The 14,825-nt window shown below is 38.4% G+C and overlaps 1 protein-coding gene across 1 annotated transcript in view; it reads left to right on the plus strand.

The window, feature by feature from the left end:
- The window catches only part of LOC101864211 (multiple epidermal growth factor-like domains protein 11), a gene marked incomplete at its 3' end in the record, with an annotated part of 36,763 nt that extends 29,414 nt beyond the window's left edge, over positions 1-7,349 (plus strand). The window contains 2 exon segments of the mRNA XM_005093899.2: positions 5,525-5,598; positions 6,931-7,349. Coding sequence (XP_005093956.1) covers positions 5,525-5,570 — 46 coding nt within the window.
- Between the last annotated feature and the right edge of the window lie 7,476 nt (positions 7,350-14,825).

Raw genomic sequence — 14,825 nt, forward strand, 5'->3', positions numbered from 1 at the left:
CACACACACACACACACACACACGCACGCAACACACGCACACACGCGCACACACACACACACACACGCGCGCGCGCGGGCGCGCGCACTCACAATCTCTCTTTCTCTCTTACATCATGTTTAGCAACTCCTCCTGCATTTTTTCATTTGCCCATTCCCGATAAAACGAACAGTTCTATCACGAAAATATCGTGTTTCAAGGTACACAAACCGTTCTGAAAGTTGTAGCCGCATACATTTATGTTTCGCTAAATTTTATACGCCGTGTCGTGGTTTCTTAGGAGACTGCTAAGAGAATCGTGGAAGGAAAAGAAATCAAATGAGGTAGTGCCAGAAATTCTACACTTATAGAACGGGCACTGTACCACGTGACCAGTGAGGAATTGAAGACCGAAAACAAAGGCGTCTCGAGGGGCAAGATTTATTGTTTTCGGAAGTAACCATATAGCTTTTAAAGCAAGAGTGGCTTTTACAAACAAGTGAAAAGTGGAACATTTACTGTCCAGTTTGTAATTTTGAGTTTCAGAATTCACTGTGCATTGTGCAGCCTGGAGATTTGAATTAATGTTTTAAATTGTTGTGTTTTTGGGTGCAACTACAGAAAAAGCATACATATATAGAGTTTATATAAGATCTACAGAACTGTGAAAAAAATTAGTAACACGGATGGGATTGTTCACAGCACTTCTAGCTTCCCACACACATTTTGCATACGCATATGGCCTACGTCATTTATTATAGCCTGTAACAAAAATATTGCCGATGTTTAACGCAGGATATCTCAAAGACTACCCAACCGATCACCTTCATATTTCGAGAAGAGCTTACTATCCATCTCATCCACTGGGAAATGCAATCAATTTTCCGAAATTGTGGCTGGTTAATTAATTACGAAGTATCATTACTAATTCAATACAAGTTTTACAGTAATCACGTGCTGAAAGTCGGACAAATTGCTAGTTTCTCGGATGTTCATAGGCGTCGCCAGTTCTGAACAAATTTCATAACCATTATCTGAAGCGACATTGATGGTTACACTGACAGACAGACAAACCTAGAGAGAGGTAGTGACAGATCTACGGGACACATTTAAACATATTTTAACACTCACCAATTATTCAGAATCAGATGTATCGTCAATCAGGTTGATGACCACACTAGGCTGCTTAGGGAAATTTAATCCATCATTTATCCAGTATCTTTCCTCTGTTGCTTTGACATGGCCCTCACACTTTTGCCAAAATTCTTTAGTTATACTTGATAAGGCCTGCTTTGTGTGTCGCTTAACGTCATGGAGTTTATGTTGTATTTGCAAAAGCAACCTTTTTCTTCATCTCAGCCCAGATTAATTCAATAGGTTTAAGCTGGGGGTGGTAAGGAGGGAGCCTAAGAGGTATGTGACCATGTTCTTCCAGGTACTTGTCTACTCGAAAAACTTCTATCTTGCTCTGTTCGCTGGCGTTCACAATGTCTAGGAGATCCTTTTTGGTTTTCGCTGTACTATGGTCGATCTCATGCTTATCAAGCCAGGCTATTATAGGGCATTTGTTCATAGATTTTGTAGGGACTTTATCATCAGGATTAGTTACATTATGATATGATGCATTGTCCATAACCAGGCATGATTTTTTATCTAATGCAGGCACCACAGTGTTACTAATCCAGTTTTCAAACTCGTTACTATCCATGTCTTTGTGATAGTCGCCATTTTCATCTTTCGACTTCGACTCAAAAACCAGTTCACAATTATTCACTAGTCCTCTCTCATGGCTTCCGATATGCGCAACTATAGGACGTTTACCTTTTCCAGTCGGAATGACTCTCTGTTGGGTGTCAGATTGCCATTCTTTGGTGCACGTGTGGTGGGCATTGATTTAGGTCTCATCAAGAAAATAAATGTCAACGTTGTCTTCTCTAAGTGTTTTAATTTTCGTAGGTACTTTCCCCCTCAGTGCAACCATGTTCTTTGACTCACAAATTACGTCTTTGGATGTTTTAGTTTTCTTGAAACTGAAACCTAGACTCTTCACAATGCGCCATAAGGTCTGTTTGTTGATATCCAAATCGTGATCGCTTTTCAAATAAGACATATGTGTTCTAAGTGTGACGTACTGGTTATCACCTAACATCTTTCCAATAGCGCGTCCCACGAGATCTCTGTCAAAGGTATCAAATTTAACTGGTCGGCCTCTCTTTGTCACCTCAACGTCTTCGGTTGCATTTTCCTCCGATATCCATCTGTTCAAAGTCCTATCACTTAAATCAAGCAAATGTTTAGTTCTGCTAAATGGATCAGAAATTGAACGATTTAGACGGCCGCGATTTTTCTCACAAGTGAAATAGTTATATACTTTCAGAGCAATGTTCTTGTGAGTAAAGAATTTCAGTTTTAGCTTAGACTTCATCTTCATCACAATATGTTATTCAGCAAGTGAACAATTCAAAATATTAAAACCACACAGCCCAAATGGATGAAAAAGCGTACACGCCTATGACTCTCGATAATTACTGACAGACCACAGTACCGCTCTCTTGTTCCTTGGGCGGACACATGTGTTCGTGAGTAACAAAAGTGATTGTTTGCCTAGATGAGCTAGAGAAAACAGCAGTTGTGAAAAACACTACTCACGATTTTCACGACTGTTTTGACAATTCACAGAGTCGCCAAAACCGTAATAAAGTTTAAATTTGTCAGAAAAGACAAAAACATAATATTATGCTTTCCTCAAAAGTTAAAAATGTATTCTTTCAGGTGCGGGGCGAGGATTTTTTAAAATGAGGGGTCCAAATTTGGTTTAGCCATGGCCATGGCAATCAAAATTTTATGATGAATAATGCATATTGTTTGCTTAAATAATACATTTATGCATAATATTTGTATAAGGGTACTCTGGTTACAGTCATTCCTAGATACTATATATCGTTACTAATTCAAAACAAGTTTTACAGTATTCATGTGCTGAAAGTTGGACAAATTGTAAACCTCCTCAATTTTTTTAGATGAACCAACACATTCGGCAACAATTTTGTTACAAGCTATAGTAGCAAAACCTGTTACAAGAAATCTGTTTAACACTGAACATATTTTTTCACTAGATCTAATTAATGTTCTCAAAATGTGCGTTCAATAATTAGCTTTATGTCGCCAGCGGAAGTAGAAAAAAGGACGGACTTGCTTTTAAAAGAGATTTAGCTCCAGCTGTAAACTTTTTAAAATCTGTAGAAACCATTGACTGGGATTTTTTCAAAATATTGGGCTAGTATTTATTAAAGAATTTTCTTTAAAGAATTTTCTTGAATAATGTAGAACCTATGTGTACGAAAGTTTGAAAAAATACTCATCTGTTAAGACGAATTGATATAGATCTAAGTCAATGTGCAAAAGTAGGAGAATCTGGATATAGATGTTCGATAGTTCAGTAACCTAGATATTTGATAAGTTGCGCAAAAAATTTTGACCGCACGCTAGAGTAGATAGCGTATTATTTTCATCCGAAACATTAATTTCCGCATCCATACACCTTTTTGGGCCTTTATAAGCTTATGTAGTCCTACTTTAATTTTCAGTTCCTTTCACTTTCACTTCCCAAGCGCGGGCTCATATAATTATGATTACAATTTAAGATTCCAGATCTGACGAATGTATTTATTAAATAGCCTATAATGCTGGGTTAGCCAATGCATTGCAATGCGCGCTATTATCAATTATTGAATTGCAACAGGACTTCGATTTGATCCGTAACAAGAGACCGCTTTGTTTTATACGTGTTCAAAAATGTGTGTTTGTTTACTGTGTGCGGGCATTAAAGATTCCAGGTCTGACGAATGTATTAATTTATTAAATAGCACAGGCCTATAGGGCAGAGTTGGCCAATGCATTGCGATACGCGCTGTTATCAATTAATCGAATTGTAACAGGACTTCAATTTGATCCGTAACAAGAGACCACTTATTTTTTCTTATACGTGTGTGTTCAAAAATATGTGTTTGTTTACTGTGTGCGAGGATTACAGGGGGACAAGCCCATCTACTCGACATGTGATCCAGGGTATGGGGATACATGTTTCTCAAAATGCACACAGCACTGAAATCCTTGACCAGTGATCACTCGCCATGGAAGTCTTTCTATTGTGACTGTAGACACAAGTTTCTTCATTATCACATCTGAATGAGCCTATCATTCATGGAGAAGAAACCACACTCTCAACACACACAAAAATGACTTTGAACATATATTCAGGAAACATAATAATATGCCAGTTCCTCTCTTGTTTACTTCGTTTTGCATTATTTGCTTTTATGTGTAAAACAATATTTCAGGCCTTTTCTGCATTTTTGTGTTTTTGGCAGCTGTGTATATTTTATGTGCAACAGACACATTCTCCATTCTCTTGTATTTGTTAGACTCGCACATGCTTTAAACAAAGAATGTTGTACACACTATATTTCACTGATGCAAACACAGAGACGAATTCTTAAAGTGACAAATAATACATTTCCTCAATATAAGCTCAATGTATTGATCTCTTTCTAGTAAATTGGAGAAAAGGCTTATATTGTTCTTTTTTGCTTGCTGTGGATGGCCTTAAGTTTAATGATAATGTAATTGTAGTGAGCATGTTACTGTCAGCGTCCCCTCTATCATAGTACTAATCAAGACTATACCTAGATGTTTTGCCAACAGAATTAATGTTCATAATTAGTGTTATTATCAAGGGTATTGTGAGTGTGAAGATCTTTAGAAGATCTAGATCTAGATCCCATCCCATCATTTAATTTTTAAAAAGCCAAACCAACAACACAAATACATTGCAACATTGTCAATTATGACATATTATTGTTGGCAATAAAAATGTACTAGACTATTTCACTACATTTGCTCTTCGAAGTAAGTTTTAAAATATTGATGTAAGGTGTCTTCCAAGCCCTACCACTAGCATCAGCGTGCATAGCAACGCGAAGCCTCGCTGTGCGGGGCAGCCAAAGCTGCCCTCAATTGGCCGACATGTTTTAGTTTCAATTCCTCACAGCGAATCAGCGATCGCGAAGAGGGAGTTCCGCTTCTATAAGTGTAGAATTCTGTGGGTAGTGTTTGATGAAGCCCACGTGGGCCGCTCAATGTTAAAAACTATCAGGAAACGACAAATTATGCATTTTTTGAGACACATAAATAGACATAAGGGTCTTGAACACCTAGCTCTCACAGGCAAAATTAAGGGCAAGCGAGGCAGGGGAAGACCCAGAACAATATACTTGGGTAATCTAAACAAATGGGTAATAGGGAGAGATCAGATGAAACGTAGCTTTTTTTTTAGAGCATCCGAGCAAAGGAATGAATGGAGAGCCATGATCGCCGATGTCTGTCGCAGATCTGGCACTGGATGATGATGTACCATTCCACCTTTCAAAACAGTGTTTTCAGTAACAAGCCCTCAAACATATTGTTCATCTCCGATAAGACCGAGCTAGGTGGTTTCAAGCAATGGAAACTCCTCAAGAATAAAAAATTGTTCTTTTTTCCTCAGAAAAAGGCAGAAAGCCACAAAAGAGCCACATGAACCATATTATTGATAGAGAAAAGGTTTATCAGAATGCACCGGTAAGATTTTTGTCAGGGTACCGTACATAACATATGTGAGTATTTTATCAGGGTACCGCTTTTCTGGACACTTTGTGGACTTCTTACGCTTGTATGATGTCCGGGAATATACCTCATTCTTTTTTATGTTCATTTTTATGTAGCCTCATCAACACAATTTACATCATCTAAGAGGCGAGCTTCGACTCTGCTATAAGAGCCAACCCAGGCTGAGAGAGGTTCAATGCCCCAGCAGATAGACAGAGAGACTCGATGGAAATTCTCCCCATACGTGGATAGCACAAAAGTCTCCTATGTGTGACGTGGAAAACGCTTAAATCGTTACACCGCAGATACCCGTTTTCTTTATTTGTCCGTACAAAATGATAGTTTCTCTTTGAACAACTGAAAGGCTGGAATAGTAGCATTCAGGAAACATCAAGAAGTGTGTTTGATCATAAACGTTAAGTATTATGGACGGGGCATTATTTCATTTTCAGATATCTATGTTGTTTTTCTCTGTTGTTGGGGGTACGTTACGAGGATTGTAATGTAAGACAGTCTGGCTTAATATGATTTATCTTTATGAACACGAACAAATTATGTTCACAAATCAGTGGTTACAATAAAGATGCATGTACTTATTTAAGTTGGGGTTACTACATTGTTTTATACTGTTTGCCTATAAACAAAGTTACTAAGATTTGAAAATGCTCATCTTTTTGGAAAAAATCGAATTGTTCCCAATATTCCAGGAAACCATAGGCCACAACTTTCCTGCTTTCAACGGACCAAGTGACAGAGCTCCAACGTTGGTTCCTCCGCGTAGGCCTTGAACACTAGGAACCTACAACCACGGAATATTTTAAAACACGAAAGGAGAGAGGGCGGGGGAGGGTGGGTCCGGGAATTGAAAAAAATAAAGAGGGAAACAGCGGCAGAGGGAGAGTGAGCGGGATGGTGAAAGAGAGAGGGGTGAGATAGAGAGAAAGAGGGAGGGGGAGAAAGGGAGAGATAGAGAGAGAAAGAGAGAGAGAGAGAGAGAGAGAGAGAGAGAGAGAGAGAGAGAGAGAGGGGGGGGGGGGAGTTGAAGGAGTTGGAGACATATCGTTTTCTTCTATAATATTTGTTTTATTCTTTCTGGTTCATGTGCCGACAGCGACTAACAAAAGTATTTTCTTTTATTTAAAGTATTGAGGGAAGCAAATACAGGTTTGAATCTTTATTACCATAATTGTATTTTCTTCATTTTTCGACTTTTCCCTCAGTGCCACTATCAAGGTTGTTTGGGTTTTTAAAAATAGATGCAGGCCCCCTTCAGTGCCATAATTTCTCTTTCTGCACTTTCTGCAGGCAACAGTCCGGAGCCCCAGGGAACAGCAACTCTATTTCTAAAAACAGGAAAAAATTTGGCCGGGGAACAGCGAAGCCTAACAGTCTCGTGTAATGACAAACTACCGTGTATTATTATCCTCCATTTGTAGCTATTTTTAGTAAGGTGAAAGATCTTTCCGTACATATGCTGATGATGAACTACTCTCCACTTGGTGGTTGGAGAGAATTTTTTACTAATCACCCACGGCAGGACGGGCGACTCTTTTTTTTTTAGCCAACAAGAGAGATTATAACAGATTTTTAGTAGTGAGAGCACCATGTACTGTTTATGTGTTGCTATTGTATATAGCGCTCAAAGCCTGTGTACTTTAATCATTACACAAATGTCACATACTATTATTATTATCATTATCATTATTAATATTATTATTATTATTAATTATTATTATTATTAATATTTATTATCATTATTATTGTTATTGTTATTATCCGTATTATTATCATTATAATTAGCAGTAGTAGTATTATCGCGCGATAGTTCAGGGCATATAATCTAAGATCTTCCTGTGTGAAGAGTTGGGTGTACAGTTTGTGGGGGGTTTTTAAGCGTCCAACACCTTCTCTCAGGCCAAAGCTGTGTGCACAGTTTGTGTAGAAAGTGTCAACACCTTATCTTCTCAGTCAAAGTAGTGTGTACGGAACAAATTCAACGTGTCCCTGAGAAACCCTTATATTGGTCCTTTCGCGCTGTACTGGTGTCTGCTGCTGGAATGGGTTCGGCTTAATGCCCTTTATCACAGCCGCAAGCGGACGTTCAGTTCCTGAGTTAGGAAGAGGTTAAATCAAGAACCTCCCCCTATCTACTTTGATGGTATTTAATAGTGTATCCCTCTTAATAACCCGAGTTGGCCCTGACAGGGAAGGTGGAAGCATCCTGCCTCCTAAATGATGCACAACCTGTGTCAGCGCGAACTTCATTTTCAAAATTATTTTATTCCATCTATGCGTAGTTGGTGTAGACGTCTTAAGAGTCAAATTTCTTTTCCAACAAGTTCTGATGAGCATATCGTCATCGAATGTGGTGTGACACTATAATTATTATTATTAATGTTATTGTTATTATTATTTTTATCAGTACAGTTATTATTATTAATATTGTTGCTGTTATTATTATTATTGTTATTATCCATCTTTCATTAGAGGTGTAACTGATCCTTGAATACCAGAAATGACTGACCTATTATAATTATATTATTATAACACATGCGATGGAGCAATTTGGCATGTAAAGAGAATTTTCTCACCGTAAGAAAAGTAACATTACATTGATGCCATTGTCGAACAAGTAAACAATAGTAACAGAAAGTTACAACAAATATCCAAAGATTTAGATTTTTTAGGAAGTTTCATAACTGGGGTTACCTAGCTTTATGTTACCCTTCTACCTAAGGAAGGCAGTTCTTCAGAAATACAAAACAGCATTCCCAGTCCAAGTAATAAAAACGCTTGACACTGGGCTCTTAGCTTCGAATACCTGAGAAACTTTCACTCACTGAAAAACATTACTGTGCTTGTATTCCATAAATCATGACAAAGATACCATTCTATCTTGCAGTTTGTGTGTTTCTATTATTACTTATTTTGTCCTATATTTCAAACCACAATGTAAATAATATATCCGCAGCAAAATTGCACACCCTGTATCTATCTATATGTACATATTTTTCAATAAAACCTCCTGTTGAAACTTCTCTTATGTCTTCCGTTTGAAATGGGTGGGATGGGGAGGGTTGGGGTTAGCGGGGTATGTAGGGTGTAGGGGTGAATTTTATTTTTACCACTTGAGGCTTGATACGAGCACACAGATACAGATCGCGACAGCCATAGCGTGGGAAATGCAAGGCTAACTTTACAGTGGGGCCAGAAAGGCAAGAGTGAACATGGGGCAGGCTTATTTCCGAGCGGGAATTTTTTAAAAAGGCAAGTGTGGGCAGGCTTACATCACAATGGGATTTTTTTTAAAGGCAAGTGTGGGCAGGCTTACATCACAATGGGATTTTTTAAAAAGGCAAGTGTGGGCAGGGCTACTTCACAATGGGATAATTTAAAAAAAGGCAAGTGTGGGCAGGCTTACTTCACAATGGGATTTTTAAAAAGGCAAGTGTGGGCAGGCTTACATCACAATGGGATTTTTAAAAAGGCAAGTGTGGGCAGGCTTACATCACAATGGGATTTTTTTAAAAGGCAAGTGTGGTCAGGCTTACTTCACAATTGGATTTTAAAAAAAGGCAAATGTGGGCAGGCTTACTTCACAGTGGGATTTTTTTTTAAAGAGGCAAATGTGGGCAGGCTTACTTCACAGTGGGGTCAGAACAAAGCAGGAGCTATCATCACTATCGGTGGTGCCGATTGTTCGATTTCTCTGATGTTGAGTTCAAGCTACCATCTTTCTTGGGTGACAAAGATCAAATGTTATTGCGGTTTTTGATGGTCGTGCGCTACAAAAGCAGTTGAGCTGAGCAGTATCTGAGCAGTGTTAAATCTTAGTAATATTATTTATACGCCGTTTGCACCAAAAAGAAGTAGCTACGCCGTACTGAGCAGTGTACTGCTAGCAGCTTCTGAGAAAAAGAACCGATCCCTTTTTCGTAAACTAACGATTCTCAGTTACTCTATTTTTATCTTATTTTTTCTTCAAAGAATGTATTTTTGGAGAAAAAAAATGTTGGTGCTTTGTTATGTTCTGACATCGAGGTTATCCTGAATCCTGAAGACTTAAGAAAGAGAAGTCGGGACCCAAATTCATTGTCAAAGATTATATCGATCTAGTATACTGTGTCAAAACTTATTCGTTGCTTTCGCCTTTTTCTCATTCATCTGTTGTTGTTTTTAAATTATAATAATATTCCCTTTTCTTTCAATTCAAAATCCAAAACTGTAACGTCTGCCCACGAGGCTCTATATTATAGACTCTCATTTCTCGGTGTAGGTCAGCGTTGGTCTCTGACTTCATGCTGTAGAGATTGGGTGGGGTAGTGCCTGGGGTAGCGCCCTCCCACCCCAAGTAATCAAAGGGATCGGACTAATCGTTACTCGTCAGATGTAATTGCTGGGGTCAGACCTGGTCAGACTACTCGTTACTCGCCGGAAGTAGTCATGGGTGTCGCTACTCGGCGGAAGTAATTGCAGGGATCGGACTAATCGTTACTCGCCGGAAGTAGTTATAGGTATCGCGACTCGGCGGAAATAATTGCCGGGGTCGGACTAGCTGGGAGTGATTGCAAGGGTCGGACTAATTGCTACTCGCCGGAGGTCATTGCAGGGGTCGGGCTAACTGCTAGTCGCTGCATATACAATCATAATACTGGGTACGGGTCGAAACCACTGGAAGAAATCATAGAGCCACTGGAAGAAATCACATCACTGGCTAAAAAGAAAGTAATTGGATTCGGCACCGATTCCTACGATTCCTAGCCTTTAATATTCGGGAATCTACGGTTACCGAAAAAAAAACAGGAATCGCCCACCTCTACTGTGTAAATACCTCGGTGGTCCTTAATAAATCGATTAGGGGAGGCTTTGGCCACCGCCCGGGTATATTTCAAAATTGTGAATTCCTACAAAACTGAAAATGCATGTTTCCCGCGCACTCAAATGACCTTACGCTGTTGTGAGTGCCGTAAAACACTTACAAAAACAAACAACAGGTGCAAATAAACATACAGTTATGTTTCTTAGAACAAGAAGTATTCTGTTATCATTCTTTTCAGCAATGTCCGATTACAATTTGCTGAGTGGTATTCGGACGGAACACCACAAGAGTCTCGTACAAAGAGTTCAAAGACACAATCTTCATGCTATTCTTGCTCTCAGTCAGAGCTGTTGTCGTCCTCTTTGGAGACCAGGTCCCGTTTACTTACGGCATCGGTTTACCACTAGCCAGAAGAAGGCGCAGCCGGCACTGGTCAAGAGAGAAACGCCAATGATGAGGCTCAGGTAGGTGATGGTCATAATCTGCTGACCGGACCATAAAAATAGCCTGAAACAGGGACACATGTTTTTGTTACAGTGAGAAGATCCCCCTCCCCCTCCTTTTGACTGCTGTCTGTCTGTCTGTCTGTCTGTCTGACTCTCTGTCTCTGGCTTTAGTCTCATGGCTGGGCATTAATTAATTGATTTGTGAAAAAAAGGGGGGGGGGGGCGTGAATAAACGCGGGGAATCCAAAATTATGCAAATGTTGCAGAATTACGCGAAAAAACTCTTTTTTTTACTTATTTACTCATGTATTTATTTATATGTAAAACAATTTCCTGCGTGTTTACTCTAAGACTGACAGCTCATTTCAAAACCCAAAATGCTGCACAGTTGGTTGTTATTACCAAACCCAAAAGCGCCAGATGGTAGAGTTGGGCAGGTACAAAGAACAACAACAAACAAAACATGAAGGAGTGGGGTATTACGATCATCAATGTCTGCTCCAGACCTGACACGTTCTGAAGAAGAAGTCTGAGGTAGTTTCCCCCAAGTCCCCAACCGTATACGTGTACAAATGACTCCACGTAGGTAACAAGATGAGGTGAGCTTTAATTTGTAAGTTGCATCCATCTAACCCGAGACACTCAAAGGGGTATAAGCGGCGGATAAAAGTAAAAGCTTCCTTCTAAACGTATAGATCTATGCAATTATTACCCTGGATGCTTTTACCTTTATATTGATTAAAAAATAACTAAACATAAAGAACCGTCTTGTCAGAGTTTTAGAGCGCTTAAATGGCTCCTTGAACTATATATAATATTGATTGTAAAGCCCATACAAATTGGTGGGGAGCGGGGATATGCGTAGTACAAATGCTATTTATTGATTGCTTTTTGTTACACACTGTTATGTTTTATCAAATAACTTGTTTATCATGCATTCTGAGACAAAACGTAACAAATAAAATAACATAAGGCTTACAGCTGCTTTGATAATATGTACCACACAGCGGATAAAAGCTACCTGCCAAGCAATAATAGTTGGCTGTTGACTCGAATTCTGAAATAAGAATAGAACAAGTGTTAGACGTGTCTGTACCGTGGGGTCTGAAGGATCGAATCGGGTCAAAGGGACTGATAAATGGGCTGAGTCATCAATGTCATGCTCAAAACCGTGCCTGAACGCCAGAAGGGAACTGCTGCTTTTTCTTTCCTAATCCTTACTATCGTCATTTTCCTCTACTTCTTTTGTATGTCTGTCTCACGCTTGTGCCCCGCTATTTCTGGGGTGCCTTGATAGTAGAAGCAGACTTTGCGCTGTTGAAGCTAGAGAGGTGAGCAGAGTAAGCCTGATATCCTGTAAGGAATTCTCTATTGACGTCCACCCCTTGGCGCTCATATGACCTTATGCAGTTGCGAGCGCCGTGAAATCTCCACTAAAATTACAACTAAAGTGGCATGGGAGGACCGGACAACATGCACATATCATCATACAGTGGCGCCCGTCCAAAGCAAACCTGAAAGTGTAATCACCAAATCATCGTGTTGAAGTCTTGGGCTACCCACTCATGCAGCATACCAATTTAAAGCTAAATAAATTCTGCATCATCTGAATTATTAATAAGCCATTTATGATAAGAGACACCCGAGATACGGTCGCAGAAAATAGACCTTAAAAAATCAGGCTTGGCAAAGTTGTGCGAAATCAAAGAAACGTAAAAGTGTGTTCGCGTGTATTTTGAAGTGCATCAAAATTGGGGGAATGGACATGCATTGAATATCAAATGAAAAGAGAACAGTATTGTCTCTGCAATTAAAAACATCATCATAAAAAAATATATAATATAGATCTATACAAACAGTCAGGAAAACAGCGGTTTCAAATACATTACCACACAAAATCTTAACAATACATGTCCTCGTTAGTATGATTTTGTTTTGCTCTGGAACTATTGGATTCATGTTGAGCACAAAACTTGTTTTTGCTGATGGACTAAGTTAGTTAGAATTTGGACATAATCATCTGTCAATGACGCGCTATGGCCACGAAACAGGGTTGGGTTGATTTAAATCAGGTCGATTTTAATCAGTTGATTTTTTTTTATTTAAATCAACTTGATTTTTTAAATAAAAATCAGTGATTTAAATCACTTTATTAAAAAATTATTTTTATTCAGTTTTAAACATAGATCTATTTCAACGTTCAGAATTCCTGTCCTTGGTTTCATAAAACAGATATAAGGTTAAGTAGACTAGATCTAATATAATCAAGCATAAAAGTCTGCTTTCGCCCCCTTTCACTGTAAAATAATACAGTATTCAATTTACTTTTTTTTCCATAATTGAAATCGGGTTTGGGTTGATTTAAATCAGTTGATTTTTTTTATTTAAATCAACTTGATTTTAAAAATAAAATTCAGTGATTTTAATCACTTTTTTAAAAATGTATTCTGTTTTTACATCTTTAAACTTTCAGAATGTCTTTCCTTTGTTTCATAAAACAGATATAAGGTTTAGTTGACTAATATAATGATAAAAATGCTTAAAAGTCTGCTTTCCCTCCTGTCACTGTAAAATAATACTGTATCCTATTTACTTTTTTTTCATAATTGAAATTAGCATTTTGTTTTTCTTTTTAGACAAACACAAGCGCCCACACACACACACACACACACACACACACACACACACACACACACACACACACACACACACCCTGTAATAAAATGCAAATTTATCTATGCAAAATTACCCCCACCCCCACCCCTTTCCTTTTAGACTGACATTTTCTTCATTTTTTGTCTGTAGCCATAATTCACTGATATATTATATAGCAGATTAAGGCTTTCATTTGCAGTTGCTTAAATTAATAATTAGTTAAAATAAAGACAATGCATTTTGCACTAAAAGAACATACTTTTAGCCACCAAAAATCCCAAACCGTGAGGATATTTTTTTAAATATATTTTTTAAAAATTTTAATCCGATTTAAATAAACAAAATATGATTTAAATTTAGAAAATCGATTTTTTTCATTTTTATTTTTAAAAATTTTTTAAAACACCAACCCTGCTGCCATGTGTTTGGGTAGTCTGGGGTGGAATGAACAAAACAGCTCTCGTGAGAATCACCGGATGGCTTGGTTTAATGCAGAGACAAAATTCTATATTTGTTGGATATAATGCTTTTCATGTCCATTCTATCAATATTGATGCTCCAAAATACATGCGCAAAGACAATCCCCCCGGGCGGTGCCACTGACTGGGGTGTCTTTAGGTCATTCCCAAAGGGGAGATATTAATTCTATTGCACAGAAGAATTGTAAATGGGCTGATTCATCAAGGTCATGCTCAAAACTGTGCCGGAATTGCAACAGGGAAATGCTGTTTTTTCTTTCCTCATCCTTACAATCGTCATTTGTCCTCTACTTCTGTATGTTTGTCACTCTCTTGTGACCCGTTATTTCCGGGGTGCTTTAATACGTGATAGTCGAAGCAGACTTTGCAATGTTGAAGCTAGAGAGGTGAGCAAAGTAAGCCAGATTCCCTGTAAGGACTTCTCTTTTGACGTCCACCCCTTGGCGCTCATATTACCTTATACTTATGCAGTTCCGAGCACCGTATGACCTCTACTAAAACAAAGACAATTTTATGTTTCTTTGATTTCGCACAATTTTGCCATGTCTGATTTTTTTAGGTCAATTTTGAGTGTCCATATTATCTCTGGCGTCTCTTAACATTGATGAAGTTTTAATGGGTCAGATGATTTAGAATTTATTTAGTTTTAAATTGGTATGCTACATGAGTAGGTAATGCAAGGCTTTAACACCATGGTTGGGTGATTGCACTTTCAAGTTTCTTTTGGACGGCACCCGTAGAACAGCGGCAGTGTAAGTCAGTTAGCTTAACTGGTTCGTTCATTTCATTCATTTTAATGTG

This window comes from Aplysia californica, unplaced genomic scaffold, assembly GCF_000002075.1.
Source record: "Aplysia californica isolate F4 #8 unplaced genomic scaffold, AplCal3.0 scaffold00072, whole genome shotgun sequence".
Classification (NCBI taxonomy): domain Eukaryota; kingdom Metazoa; phylum Mollusca; class Gastropoda; order Aplysiida; family Aplysiidae; genus Aplysia; species Aplysia californica.